Source organism: Dipodomys ordii, unplaced genomic scaffold (assembly GCF_000151885.1).
Source record: "Dipodomys ordii isolate 6190 unplaced genomic scaffold, Dord_2.0 Scaffold105, whole genome shotgun sequence".
Lineage (NCBI taxonomy): Eukaryota > Metazoa > Chordata > Mammalia > Rodentia > Heteromyidae > Dipodomys > Dipodomys ordii.
In genome coordinates, this window is record NW_012267321.1 from 1,758,381 (window position 1) to 1,769,418 (window position 11,038).

General features: G+C 58.1%; 2 protein-coding genes across 2 annotated transcripts in view; both read right to left on the reverse strand.

Annotated features, from left to right (window-relative positions):
* Positions 1-467: 467 nt before the first annotated feature.
* Positions 468-10,426, reverse strand: Klk14 (kallikrein-related peptidase 14). The gene is made up of 6 exons (XM_013027603.1): positions 10,416-10,426; positions 4,047-4,087; positions 3,292-3,466; positions 1,591-1,844; positions 1,104-1,240; positions 468-620 (listed from the first exon to the last, which is right to left on the reverse strand). Exons 2-6 carry the CDS (start codon positions 4,084-4,086, stop codon positions 468-470), a joined length of 759 nt encoding a protein of 252 aa, XP_012883057.1. The 5' UTR covers position 4,087; positions 10,416-10,426.
* Positions 10,427-10,814: 388 nt separating this feature from the next.
* Ctu1 (cytosolic thiouridylase subunit 1) overlaps positions 10,815-11,038 on the reverse strand; it is a gene marked incomplete at its 5' end in the record, with an annotated part of 1,391 nt that continues 1,167 nt past the window's right edge. Inside the window, one exon of the mRNA XM_013027604.1 lies at positions 10,815-10,858. Coding sequence (XP_012883058.1) covers positions 10,815-10,858 — 44 coding nt within the window. The remainder of the gene's footprint in view (positions 10,859-11,038) is intronic.

Consider the following 11,038-nt stretch of genomic DNA (forward strand, 5'->3'; position numbering starts at 1 on the left):
GGTGGCAGAACAGAGCCAGGGGAGCAGCTCAGCCTCACACCACTGAGCCACCTGTTGGGACACACGCGCCACCATGGATGTGTCCTTAACAAACCGAATCAAGAGATGGGTGAAACATGAGATGACTCCCTTTTTGGTATCCTTTATTTTGATTTGAGACACATTGAGGGTTTTGTAAATTGTCTTCTTTGGAGCATTTGTGTGACTGCTTCAGAGCCTGGAGGGGGCCCTTGATAGAATGATAGGGATGAATTATAGAATGATAGAGATGAATTATAGAACGATCGTGATGTTTGAAGTGCAGAGAGAAAACCCTAAACCACCGCTCCCAGCTTTGGTGGGGCCAGAAGTGGAGGCTGGGATCATGGAGCTGGAGGTTCCCAGTCTGAGAGAGGAGGCTGGGCCTGGACTCCTGGGTCTGAGGGGCAGCTGACACGCAGTCACTTTGTGGGGGGCGGGAGGGGGCCTCAAGGGCCTCGAAGGGTGGTCTGGATCCAGCCAATGTGCTTGCACAGGTTGGTATAGACCCCAGGGTAGCCACGCATGGCGCAGCGCTCCATCCCCCAGGACACGAGGCCCTGGAGCTGTCCGCCACACACCAGGGGTCCCCCGGAGTCACCCTGATGGGGGGGAGGGACAGAGGCAGAGTCAGGCTGAGGCCGAGGGAGGGAAGCTGAGTGAGACTCCACCTCCCTCCCCAGTCCTGGAGAGGCACAGCTTCTCTTCACTGGACCCCCATTGGTGTCTGTGCCCCACCTCGGACCCCAGGCTGGTGTCCCCCACCCCACCACCATGACTGTCCTGTGCTGGTCCTGGCTCTTCCATCTCCTCTCTGTCTGCAGAACGCTGTCTTCACCCTTTCTGCTTCTGCCTCTCCCTGACACCCTCACTGCCTTTCCTGAGAAGTTCTACCTCACGCCTGCCTGAGAAACTGAGAAACTGAGTGTCCCAAGGCCCTGGGGCTGGGAGGCAGCACAGCCTGGACCCAGGGTTGGACCCAGCTGGGGGGTCCTGCTCCTTGCTTTTCCACTGGACCTCAGCTCCTGAGGGCTTTGGTGCCCATCCCCAGACAGGGCCTCCCACCACTCCAGTACCCGCCTCACCTGGCAAGAGTCCTTCCCGCCCTGGGGGACGCCAGCGCACACCATGTTGGGCGTGATAGCTCCAGAATAGGCCTGGCGGCAGGTCTGCTCCGGAAAGACACTGATGTCCGCACAGCGCAGGGTTGGGGGGAAATTGGCTGTGGGGACACACGGGGTCATACCCCACACTGGGACCCAGCCCAGGCCCAGCCTCCTCCCTCAGACCCAGGGACCAGACCCCAGCCTCCTCCCTCAGACCCAGGGGCCAGATCCCAGCCTCCTCCCTCAGACGAAGGGGTCCAGGCCCCAGCCTCCTCCCTCAGACCTAGGAATCCAGGCCCCAGCCTCCTCCCTCAGACCCAGGGTCCAGACCCCAGCCTCCTCCCTCAGACCCAGGAGTCCAGGCCCCAGCCTCCTCCCTCAAACTCAGGGGTCCAGGCCCCAGCTCTCTCCTGCTATATTAAGAAGGTCCCCACGTCTGTCCCCCCCCAGGGATGCCACTCCTTACCGATGGGGCTGGAGGTGGTCCCCCAGCCCGACACCCTGCAGGGCGTCCCGGGGCTGGCGCAGGCGGAGGCCAGCGCGATGGGCCGCACGGCTCTCCCCAGTGGCACGGCACGCTGCAGCTGCAGCAGCATGAGGTCGTTGTCGTGGGTGCGGGGATTGTACTGGGGGTGCGGCACCTGGCGAACCACGCGCCGGATCTGCTGCGTGGCCTCCCACCGCCTCAGGTTGTGCTTGCCCAGGGCCACGTGAAGGATCCTGGCCCGGGACCCAGAGAGGAACACGGCTTGGAGCCCACCCAGAGCCCCTCCGCCCCCCCCCCCACCGGTTCCCCTCCCTGGCGGGAGATGGCTTCTGCACCTAGCCTGTCCTGGCCTCACCTGGCCGAGCCCCGCCAGGCCTCACTCAGCCTCACCTGAGGCCACTCCCCTTTTGCATTGCACTTGAGTTTCTGGCCCTGTGTAGAAGGCTTTGTGTTCTTGGCTTCATTCTTGGGGGTGTGAAGACGCCTATTCTTTGGGTTCTAACTGATCCCCTAAGTTCTAGCTCTAGGCCCTCCCTCAGAACCCATATGCTAGCACAGGCCCCTGGCTGGTTCTAGCCTGGGTGGGTTCTGAGTTCTAGATCTTGTCACATGTTTGACTTGAGTCTAGATTCTAGAGCGAATCCGGACCTCGGCATCACTTCTAGACTCTGATGTGAGCTTCCGGTTATAGGGATGGGCTAAGAATTCTCTTCTGACTGGCCTCGGTGTGTAACTTCAGTTTGGGTTTTGGATTTTGGTGAAGGCTTCCAGAACAGGCTGAGAATTCCATAACCAGCAATGGATCACAACCCAAGCTAGCAGATTCTACATGATCTAGGTGCTGAGATCAAGCTCTGGAGTAAGCTTTTTTCTAGATTATGTTCTTGCGTATGATCTAGTGTGAACTCTTGGTTCTAGGTGAAACCTGTTTTGGAGTAAATGATAGGTTTCCATGGGGGCTGTTGATTCTCAACTTTGGTCTGAACCCCAGACTTTAAGATGAATCTGTAAACCTTGATAGAGCTCTAGATGATGTACTGGATCAGAGGAACTAAAAGCTGGATTTTGTTCTGGCTTTATGTTACTCTAGAGGTTCCCTGAGTGTTCTAGATTGAACCTTACATAGTGGCATTAGTCTGGAGACAGGTGACTCTACTGGGCAGAGTCTTTCAAGGCTGGGGTGCAGAAGCTGGGAAGAGCTCTGAGTTCTTGAGAGTCTGTAGATTATGGCCTCTATCCTGGGATAGAAATTCTAGGCAGCACTCAGAGTGTTGAGATGCTCAAAGAGGAGCTGTCGGTTCAACTCCAAGTTCAGCCTTACTTAGATCAGGAAGGAGTTCTAGGTTCTGACTCAATATCCTTACAGCTGAAAGATGGGTTCTAGATTGAGGGGTAGAATTGTTCTGAACTAGGTTCTGGGTTCTAGGTAATGCTCAAGATCCTGTGCCCTGAATGTGGAACGAATCTGGAATGCACTGGCCCACGGGCTGTGGAGTAGATTTCTTTCAGAAAAGAAAAGAAAAGAAAAGCTTATCTGGGTTCACTGGATTCTATCTCCTGAGCTTTGCCTTTCCTTCTAGGCTCTTCTGTAGACCCCCACCCCCACCCCCCTGCAAACCAGGCACGTGGTTGCAGACTCTAAAGCACACCGGGCATGGGTGTGGAGGGAGGGTCACTCACGGGCGAGCGCAGTGGGCAGCAGTGAGGACCCACTTGTCGGAGAGCAGGGACCCTCCACACAGGAAGCGCCGCCCCGGGCCGGCCAGCAGCGCCGCCTGCCACGGCTGCGAGTTCTTGTTGCACTCATAGCCGCCGATGATTCTGTGATCGTCATCCACCGGGCTCTGCGCCCGGGCTGCGAGTGGACAGGCCGAGCAGGTGACCCCATCTTCTCCAACCCCAGCCCTGTAGGATGCCCAGCATCCCCTTGCATCCCCCCTCCCCCCGCCACCCATGCCTCTGTGCTCCCAGCCAGGGAGGCTTTTATTTTTTGTGGGGGAAGCCTGGGGATTGAACTCAGGACCTCATGGGACTCTGCCAGGAGAGCCATAGGCCTGGGGGCACCAGGATGTTCTGGACCCTTCCCTCAGTGACATTTCCCTGGAGAAATGGTGCTCCCAGGACCCACCCCACGACCCCCCTCCCCCCACACCCCAACAACCACCTTTGCCACATCATTTCTGCCCCGACGGTGACCAAGCAGAGTCCTAGGGTCCACCATCTTGACAGGACTCACTCGAGGACCCCTGTGGGCCCCCCATTCCTTACTCACCTCCTCCAACTGCCTCTCTCTGGAACTGTCTCTCTCTGGACTGTCTCCACCCCCCCACCGCCCCCCCCAAACCTGGGCCCTGGGCTTTCTGGACCAGGCTTTCTCCAGCATCCACTCCAGAACCTGTGCTCCAGCTCTTCCCGAAGCTTCCCGGCTCTCTTACCTCCAGCCAAGATGTGGAGGGCTGCCAGCAGAAGGAACATTCTGGCAGATGCAGGTAGAAGATGGGAAAGAGGGAATCTGCAAGAGGCCCCTGGAGATGTGGAGGCAAGACAGACTGGAGGATGGATGAGCGGTGGGGTTGGAGGCCCTCCGGTGAGGACACGGACAACGATGCTTGCTCAGGTCCCTCTGGTGTGGGAGGAGGTGGGGTGGTGTCTCCCCAGCCACGCCAGCAAAGCCTTTTATCCCTGGTCAGGTGGATGCCCTGCCCCCACCACCCTGCTGCCTTTTTTTTTTATTGCTTGGTTTCCATTCCAGAACTCCCTGCTCCCCTCCTTCTTTCCCTCCCCCCTGCCTCCCTCCCTCCCTTTCTCTCCCCTACCCTCTATTCCTTCCTCCCTCTACCCTTCCTCCCTCCCTCTCCTTTTCTCCCTCCCTTCCTCCCCCTTTCCTCCCTCCCTCCCTCTACCCTTCCCTCCTTCCCTTCTCTCCTCCCTTCATCTCCCCCCTTCCTCCCCTCTCTAGCCAAAGAAACAGCCACCAAAGCTGAGACCCGCCCTGGTGAATGATGCCAAAATCTGGGCAGCCGGGAAAGATGACCCCAGGTGAGGCAGGCGGGTGGGGAGCTGGATGGGTGGATTGGGTGGTGGGTGAGTGAAATCTGGGGAGGGGTATGGGTTCAGAGGAAAGTGCTGGGAAGGAAGGAGGGAGGGAGGGCGGGGGGGGGCGAGAGGAAGAGATGGAGACTCACACTGGGGTGGGAGCATGGAGGAAAAGGGGAGAGGTCCAGCCGGCCCGGGGCTGGTCCTGGTCCTGGGGGTTCGGTCCTGCCCTCCGCAGCCCCTCCCCCAGCCTCTTAAATTCCCTTAATGATTGTAATTTGTCCCCAGGTCTTTGTAGTCCCACGACAGACCCAGCCCTGGGATGGGGGTGGCGGTGCTGGGTGACTCAGAAGACTTGGTCCTCCCTCTCCTATGTGGGGAGCCCTCCACCTGATATTCAGGGTGGGGGACAGGCTTCCTGGCCACTTCCTTCCCAGGGGTCTGCAGGGTGCAGCCCAGGTCTTGCTCCACCAGCCAGGCTGCCCCACCGTGCGTCTAGTCTGCATGCCTGTCCAGCGCACAAGCGCACGACTCCATGGGGAGCCGAGGCCTGCGCAGCGCAGCCCAGCCCAACCTTCGTGGCAGAAAAACCCTGGGTACACAGAAGAGGCTGGCACGGGGGCAGCTGGTGGCTGTAGGCCAGGGTTTCTCTGAGTGGTGAAGTGGCAGGACAGCAACCGGGCGGGCATGCACACGTGTGTGCATGCACACACACATGTTCCACATGCACCTCTGGGGGGAAGAAGAGTGCGGAGGAGGCCCCAAAGAAGTGCATAGGTTGGGGGTGAGCTGAGGTGACCAGAGGCTCCGAAGGATTGACCGCAAGATGGGGTGTGGAGACCAAGAGACGGGCGGTGTGGAGACGTTTTATTTGTTTACGTGTTTTATTGTGCACTGGGCTTCATTGCAAGGTACTTCGCTCATACCCTTCTGCCTCCATACCCTCTCAGTCCCTGCTCCCCCACTTGCTCCTCTCTGTAGCTCTCCCCCCGCCCCCAGTTTTTTTTTTGTATGTGCTGGTACTGGGGCTTGAATTCTGGATCTGGACTCTGTCCTTTAACTGTTTCCCCTAAAGCCAGCGCTCTACTATCTGGGCCACATCTCCACTTCTAATTTTGGTGGCTCACTAGAGATAGGAGTCTCATGGACTTTCTTGCCCCTGTGGGCTTGGAACTGTGATCCTCGGACCTCAGCCTCCTGGGTAGCTGGGATTACAGGCATGAGCCACTGGCACCTCTGCAAAGAGGCCCCTTTCGATGTTCATGTCATCTCATTTGCTCACATTTAGATCTAGAGTCTGCATGCGACAGAAAACAGGCCACATTTGTTTTTTTAATCTGTGTCTTCCTCCTCCTCCTCCTCTTTCTCTTCCTCCTCCTTCATTTGCAGGGACCTGGGGCTTGAACTCAGGGTCTTTTGCTTGGCCAGCTAGTACTCCACCAGAGCCCTGTCCACCACCTTCCCTCCCTCCTGTCAATCAGTGTTCATTGAGCACTTACTATGTACACACACACACACACACACACACACACACACACACACACACACGGTTTTAGGCATGGGAAACAATAATGAACAAAATAAACCAAAATAAATTGCTGCCTTATATTCTGGAAGAAAAAAAAAGAAAGAAAATAACTGAACACAATATATACTGAGTCCTGAGGGCTTTGTGACGGGGAGAAGGGTGTGCAAATGTCCTGAGGTGGAGGGGGTGTGAGGAGTCTAGGACTAGAGGCCAGGGTGATGAGAAGGGAATGGAGGATAAACTGAGGTACACACAGGGTAGGCGCTCTCTTACCCCTATTTTAGACTGGGAAACTGAGGCAGAGAGAGAGAAAGATAAGCTGTGGCTTGCCCAAGGCCTCCCAGCCAGAAATCGAAGTGTCGGGTCCACCAGGGCCTCGGTGTGAAGTGAAGGAGCTCAGCCGATCCTTCCCCTGCATGCGTGGGACCGGAAGTGAGATGAGGTCAGGCCCCGCCCCAGGTTGCACAAGGCTCTGAGGTGGCGCGGTGTGGCACAGTGAGTGGAGCCGGGCAGCCAGCTAAGTGGTGGGATTAACTCCAGACCAGGGGAGAGCCACCTTCCCATTGTTCCAGGGAGAGGAAGAGGAAGGGGCGTGGGCCAGGTGGAGGCCAGGAAGTGGAGGCCGCACCCTCCTCCTAGTAGCTTCTATTTTTCAGGGGTCAGGGGGTTGAGGATGCTGGGGATGGGGTGATAGGCAGACACGGGGGGCGGGGGGCATCATCTCCAGCAGGCCGGACAGAGGCAGAGAAAGTGCCCGGGCTGGAGGGCAGCCTCGGGAGGCCAAGGATCTGTGGGTGACCACAGAGAGCCACGGAGGGCGGGTGGCGTCCTATGGTGAAGGACAGGCATGAGAGGCATGACGGAAGCGGAGGGAGGCTGTGGTCAGGCTTGGTGTTGGCAGACGTGCTGGGTGGGGGCGTGGGAAGAGCACTCCGGCCAGGGTACAGGGGTCCTCTCTTACCAAGCACAAACATCGAAACCACCAGCGTCACACTGAATCCTCAGAAAAGTTAGTCAACGTTACAGACGCTGGTGCCCGGGTGTGGCCGAGGAAACCAGGGTTAGGGCTGAAGTGGTTGGGCAGAGGTGGCAGAGCCGGGATTTGAACCCAGAATGTCTGGTTGCTAAACACCCAGCCAGTAGCCTGGAAGGGATTGGAGTGAGCGCAGATAATTTATAAGAGGGACAAACAGACCTCCCTCTGTCCTCCCTGGGGTGGAGGTGGGGGTTCTGGGAGGAGCAGCTTTTCATACTCTGTGTCTCAGTGCTGCCAGGGGGTGCCCACCTCGTCCCCCACTTCACAAGTGAAAAGACAAATGAGGCCAGGTGCCCCAGACTGCGTGGTGAGCAAGTGACAAGAGGCAGGATTTGAACCCGAGCCCGCCTGGTTCTGTACCCCCGTTCCACCCCTGCCAGGTGGCCCTGAAGTGGCCCAACCTATCTGGCTCATCTCTTAGGCATACATCGTGGGTGAACACCCCATATGCCCCCAGTGCCAGCTGTTGTGCCCGTGTCCTTTCTATTTCCAACATCCACCCCACCCCATTTCTCCTTTAAGCCCTCCCCATGGTCCCCCGTCTTCCCTCAGCTGCCTGGCTCGCGAGCTAGGTGCAGTGTGACTTCTCCTTGGCTCTTTTCACCTCCAGCTTTGGCAGTTTGTCACTCCAGCTCCAAAATAGAGCAAGGATTCCGCCCACTTATCTCCTCTCGGCCTCCCTCCAGCCAAGCCAACCAGCCTTATCTCTGGCCTGGGCAGGTGCAAGAGCATCCCAACTGGTCGTGCGGCTTCTGTGCTCGACCCCCTCCCCCACCTTCGCACCCCCTGCCATGGAAGGTGGCACCCCAGGGGCTGGAGCCTCACGTCCAGTCCTGTTGAGGCCTGTCCCAAAGCCAGGTGAGGGCCCAGCTGGGACTGAAATCAAACCCAACTGCCCCAGGGCCGGCGGTGGGTAGCAACTTTCCATCAGCCACAGACCCTCCTCTGATGCCCAGGCTGGCATCTCCCTACTTCAGGGCCTGGGTCTTGGCTATTCCTCCTGCCCAACACACACGCTTCCCTCCACTCCACCCTTCACATCTCAGCGTGAAAGTTCCTCTCTCCATCATCATCTTCACAGCTGACATCTCAACTCCTTCCCCACGCTTCATTTTAATTGGTAATTGCTTTGCTCGCCTGCTTCCTTGTTTGTTGCTGGGTTTTTCTCTCATTGGCACCTAGCCAAGTTGGACGCCCCTCATGTTTTATTTATTGCCTTTCTTACTCAGACAGATCAGTGAGTGTCAGCTTTTACAGGACAGGATTTGCCCTGCACCCTGGCTGGCAGTAACCAGCCATGTACGAAACACGATTCTCACTGGGGCTGGGTGAGGGCAGGGTGCTTGCCTGCTTCGTTCGCTGCTAGATCCGTGGTACATGGTCTGGCACCAGGCACGAGGCAGGGACCATGGGAATCGGCTGAGCCAGTGGGATGATCTAGGAGCCCAATTCCCGGAGTCTCAGTGGTCCCTGTTTCCCACTGACCCAGCCAGGGGAGAGCCCACAGAGGTGGCAGGTGGCAACATCTACCTTCCAGACCCTCCAGAGGAGAGAATGCTCCTGACCTTGGTCAACAGGCAGAAAGGGTCCTTGTCCTGTGCAGGGTTTCTGTCTTTACAAGGCCACATCCCGGCCGGCCCTCCTGCCCTCAGCAAACTCTTCAAGAGTTCACAATGCTGTCTGTGGGAAAACACCTTCACTTCAGTGGATCTCTAGGACTGACACAATCTTTGAATTCCTGTTGTTCTTTCCATCCTGAGCACCCAGAGGGTCTGCACTTCTTCCTCGGTGAGCACGTTTTCTCCCTTGGGCAGTACTGGGGGTTGAACTTAGGGCCTCGGGTTCCCTAGGCAGACACCTTACCCTGGAGCCACTTCTGGTCTTTTGCTCTTCAGATTTATTATTTTTTTCAAATAGAGTATCACACTTGTACCTGGGCTAGCCTCATACCTATGGTCCTTCTCTCCTTCACCCTGCCTTGCAGAGCTCTGCCTCAATCAATGTGGGGAATATGTGAACCAGCCCAGGGTGGCCCAGGGTCAAAGGTCCCCTTGTTCTCCTGGTACAGATACCTGCGGAGGTAGCAGAATGCCTCAACCCTGGCAGCCTTGAAGCCAATGGCCGCCTGGTGCACAGGCGGTGTCATGGTGCCCCCTTGTGGCCACAGCTGTGAACTGCACTTTCCCATTTGGGCTGGTGGCCCTTTAAGCCCCAATGCCAGGGGGCTTTAACCATCCCTGGCCCTCCTCAAGTTCAGAGTTAAATGCAAAACCGCATCTGTAATTGGTTCTCCAGGCTTCCAGCAGGCTGCAGAACAAAAGGAGCAAGAACCCCCTGTCCTCTCAAGGGCTGCTGGTGCGCCCTTGAGTGTCATCTCCTGCTCTGGGGGCCCCCACCTGCCCATTATCACCAGTCTCCTCACTGAACCAGAGGCAGGTTGCTTCTTGGGCACACGGGCATGGCCTCAGCCATCTTCCCTCAGCTCTGTACTGAGGATTGAGCTCAGGACCCTGTATATGACAAGACCCCGGCTCTACCTCTGACCTTGCTCGTCTCCCATGGCCTCTGATCTGGCCGCCTTGGGTGGCTCTCTCCAAGGCTGGACAAATTTGTTCTCACATCCTGGCTTTCGGGGTGAGGTTCCTCTGCCCAGGGAGCCCTCTCCCCTGCCAGCGGGTTACAGGCTTCTAGGCTGCCTTTTATGCCATCTCTGCTCCAATGCCTATGGCCCAGATGCCAGTTCAGATTTCAGGGGCTCCTGGAGGCTTCCTCTTTCCCCATGCCCCCCTTCGAAAAAAGCTGGGACAGTCGCTCCTCTCCGGTGTTAAATATTTATTTGACAACTGCTAAGTCTCTTGCAGACTGTCAGTCCAGAGGGCGGTGGGCAGGCCCCTTGAACCAGAGCCCTACACACATACAGCAAGTGCTGGAGGGACACTTGGATGGTGATGCTGATGCTGTTACTGGCAACCTGGAGAGGCTGGACATTGGTCCTGCCCACCAGCCCTATGGAACACAAGGGTCTGGGAGTGTCCCTGGCCAGGGCTGGGTGGGCCAAGGGGGCAGTGTCAAGGCAGGATGATGGGAAAGGTGCACATCTCTGAGAAAGATTCAGGCCAGTATCCGGGACGTAGGCTGAGAGCGAGTCCCCAGGGAAGGCGGAGGAGCTCACCCCCTCCAGAGCCTCTCGCTGCGACCTGGGACTCGGGACTGGAGGGCCATGGTGGCCTCCTCCACCTCCTGCCTTCCATTCCCCCCAACAGTGTGCACCCCGAGGGTGGAGCTGGCTCCATTTCCAATGCTGTTATTGGAGCCCAGCAGCCTCCTCCACCCTCGAGGGAACATGGAGACCCGGAAGGGGTGGAGCCATCCCCCCCCCCCCACGGCTGCTCCATCAGCTCCATCTGGAGGGCAAGGCGGGACGAAGTGCAGGTGTCGGCAGATGGTGCTCACTGTTCGCATCCTGTGACTGTGTTTACCTTTCTGGGGGCAGACTGGGCCAGATCCAGCCGTCCAAGCCCCACCGAGGGGCTCAGTGAGCAGCCCTATCCCACGTGGATCCAGCTGTTCGGCCCGTGCTTCCCCCCTTGGACCCAGGCGGCATCACACCGGGCCCAGAGCGGCTACAGCCCCGTCTCCATCCTCACCTGGGCCCACAGGGACCGGAGAAGCCGCAGGGCCGGCCTTGGTCTCAGCGGTGGCGGCAGGGGTGCACCCCGGCTCCCCATTACCCGACGCTCCATCCTCCGGCCCCACCTCGCCCAGCCCCTCGTCTAGCCCGCGCCGGCCCTTGCCGATGGCCAGGCGCGGGCGGCCGCGGTTGAGGC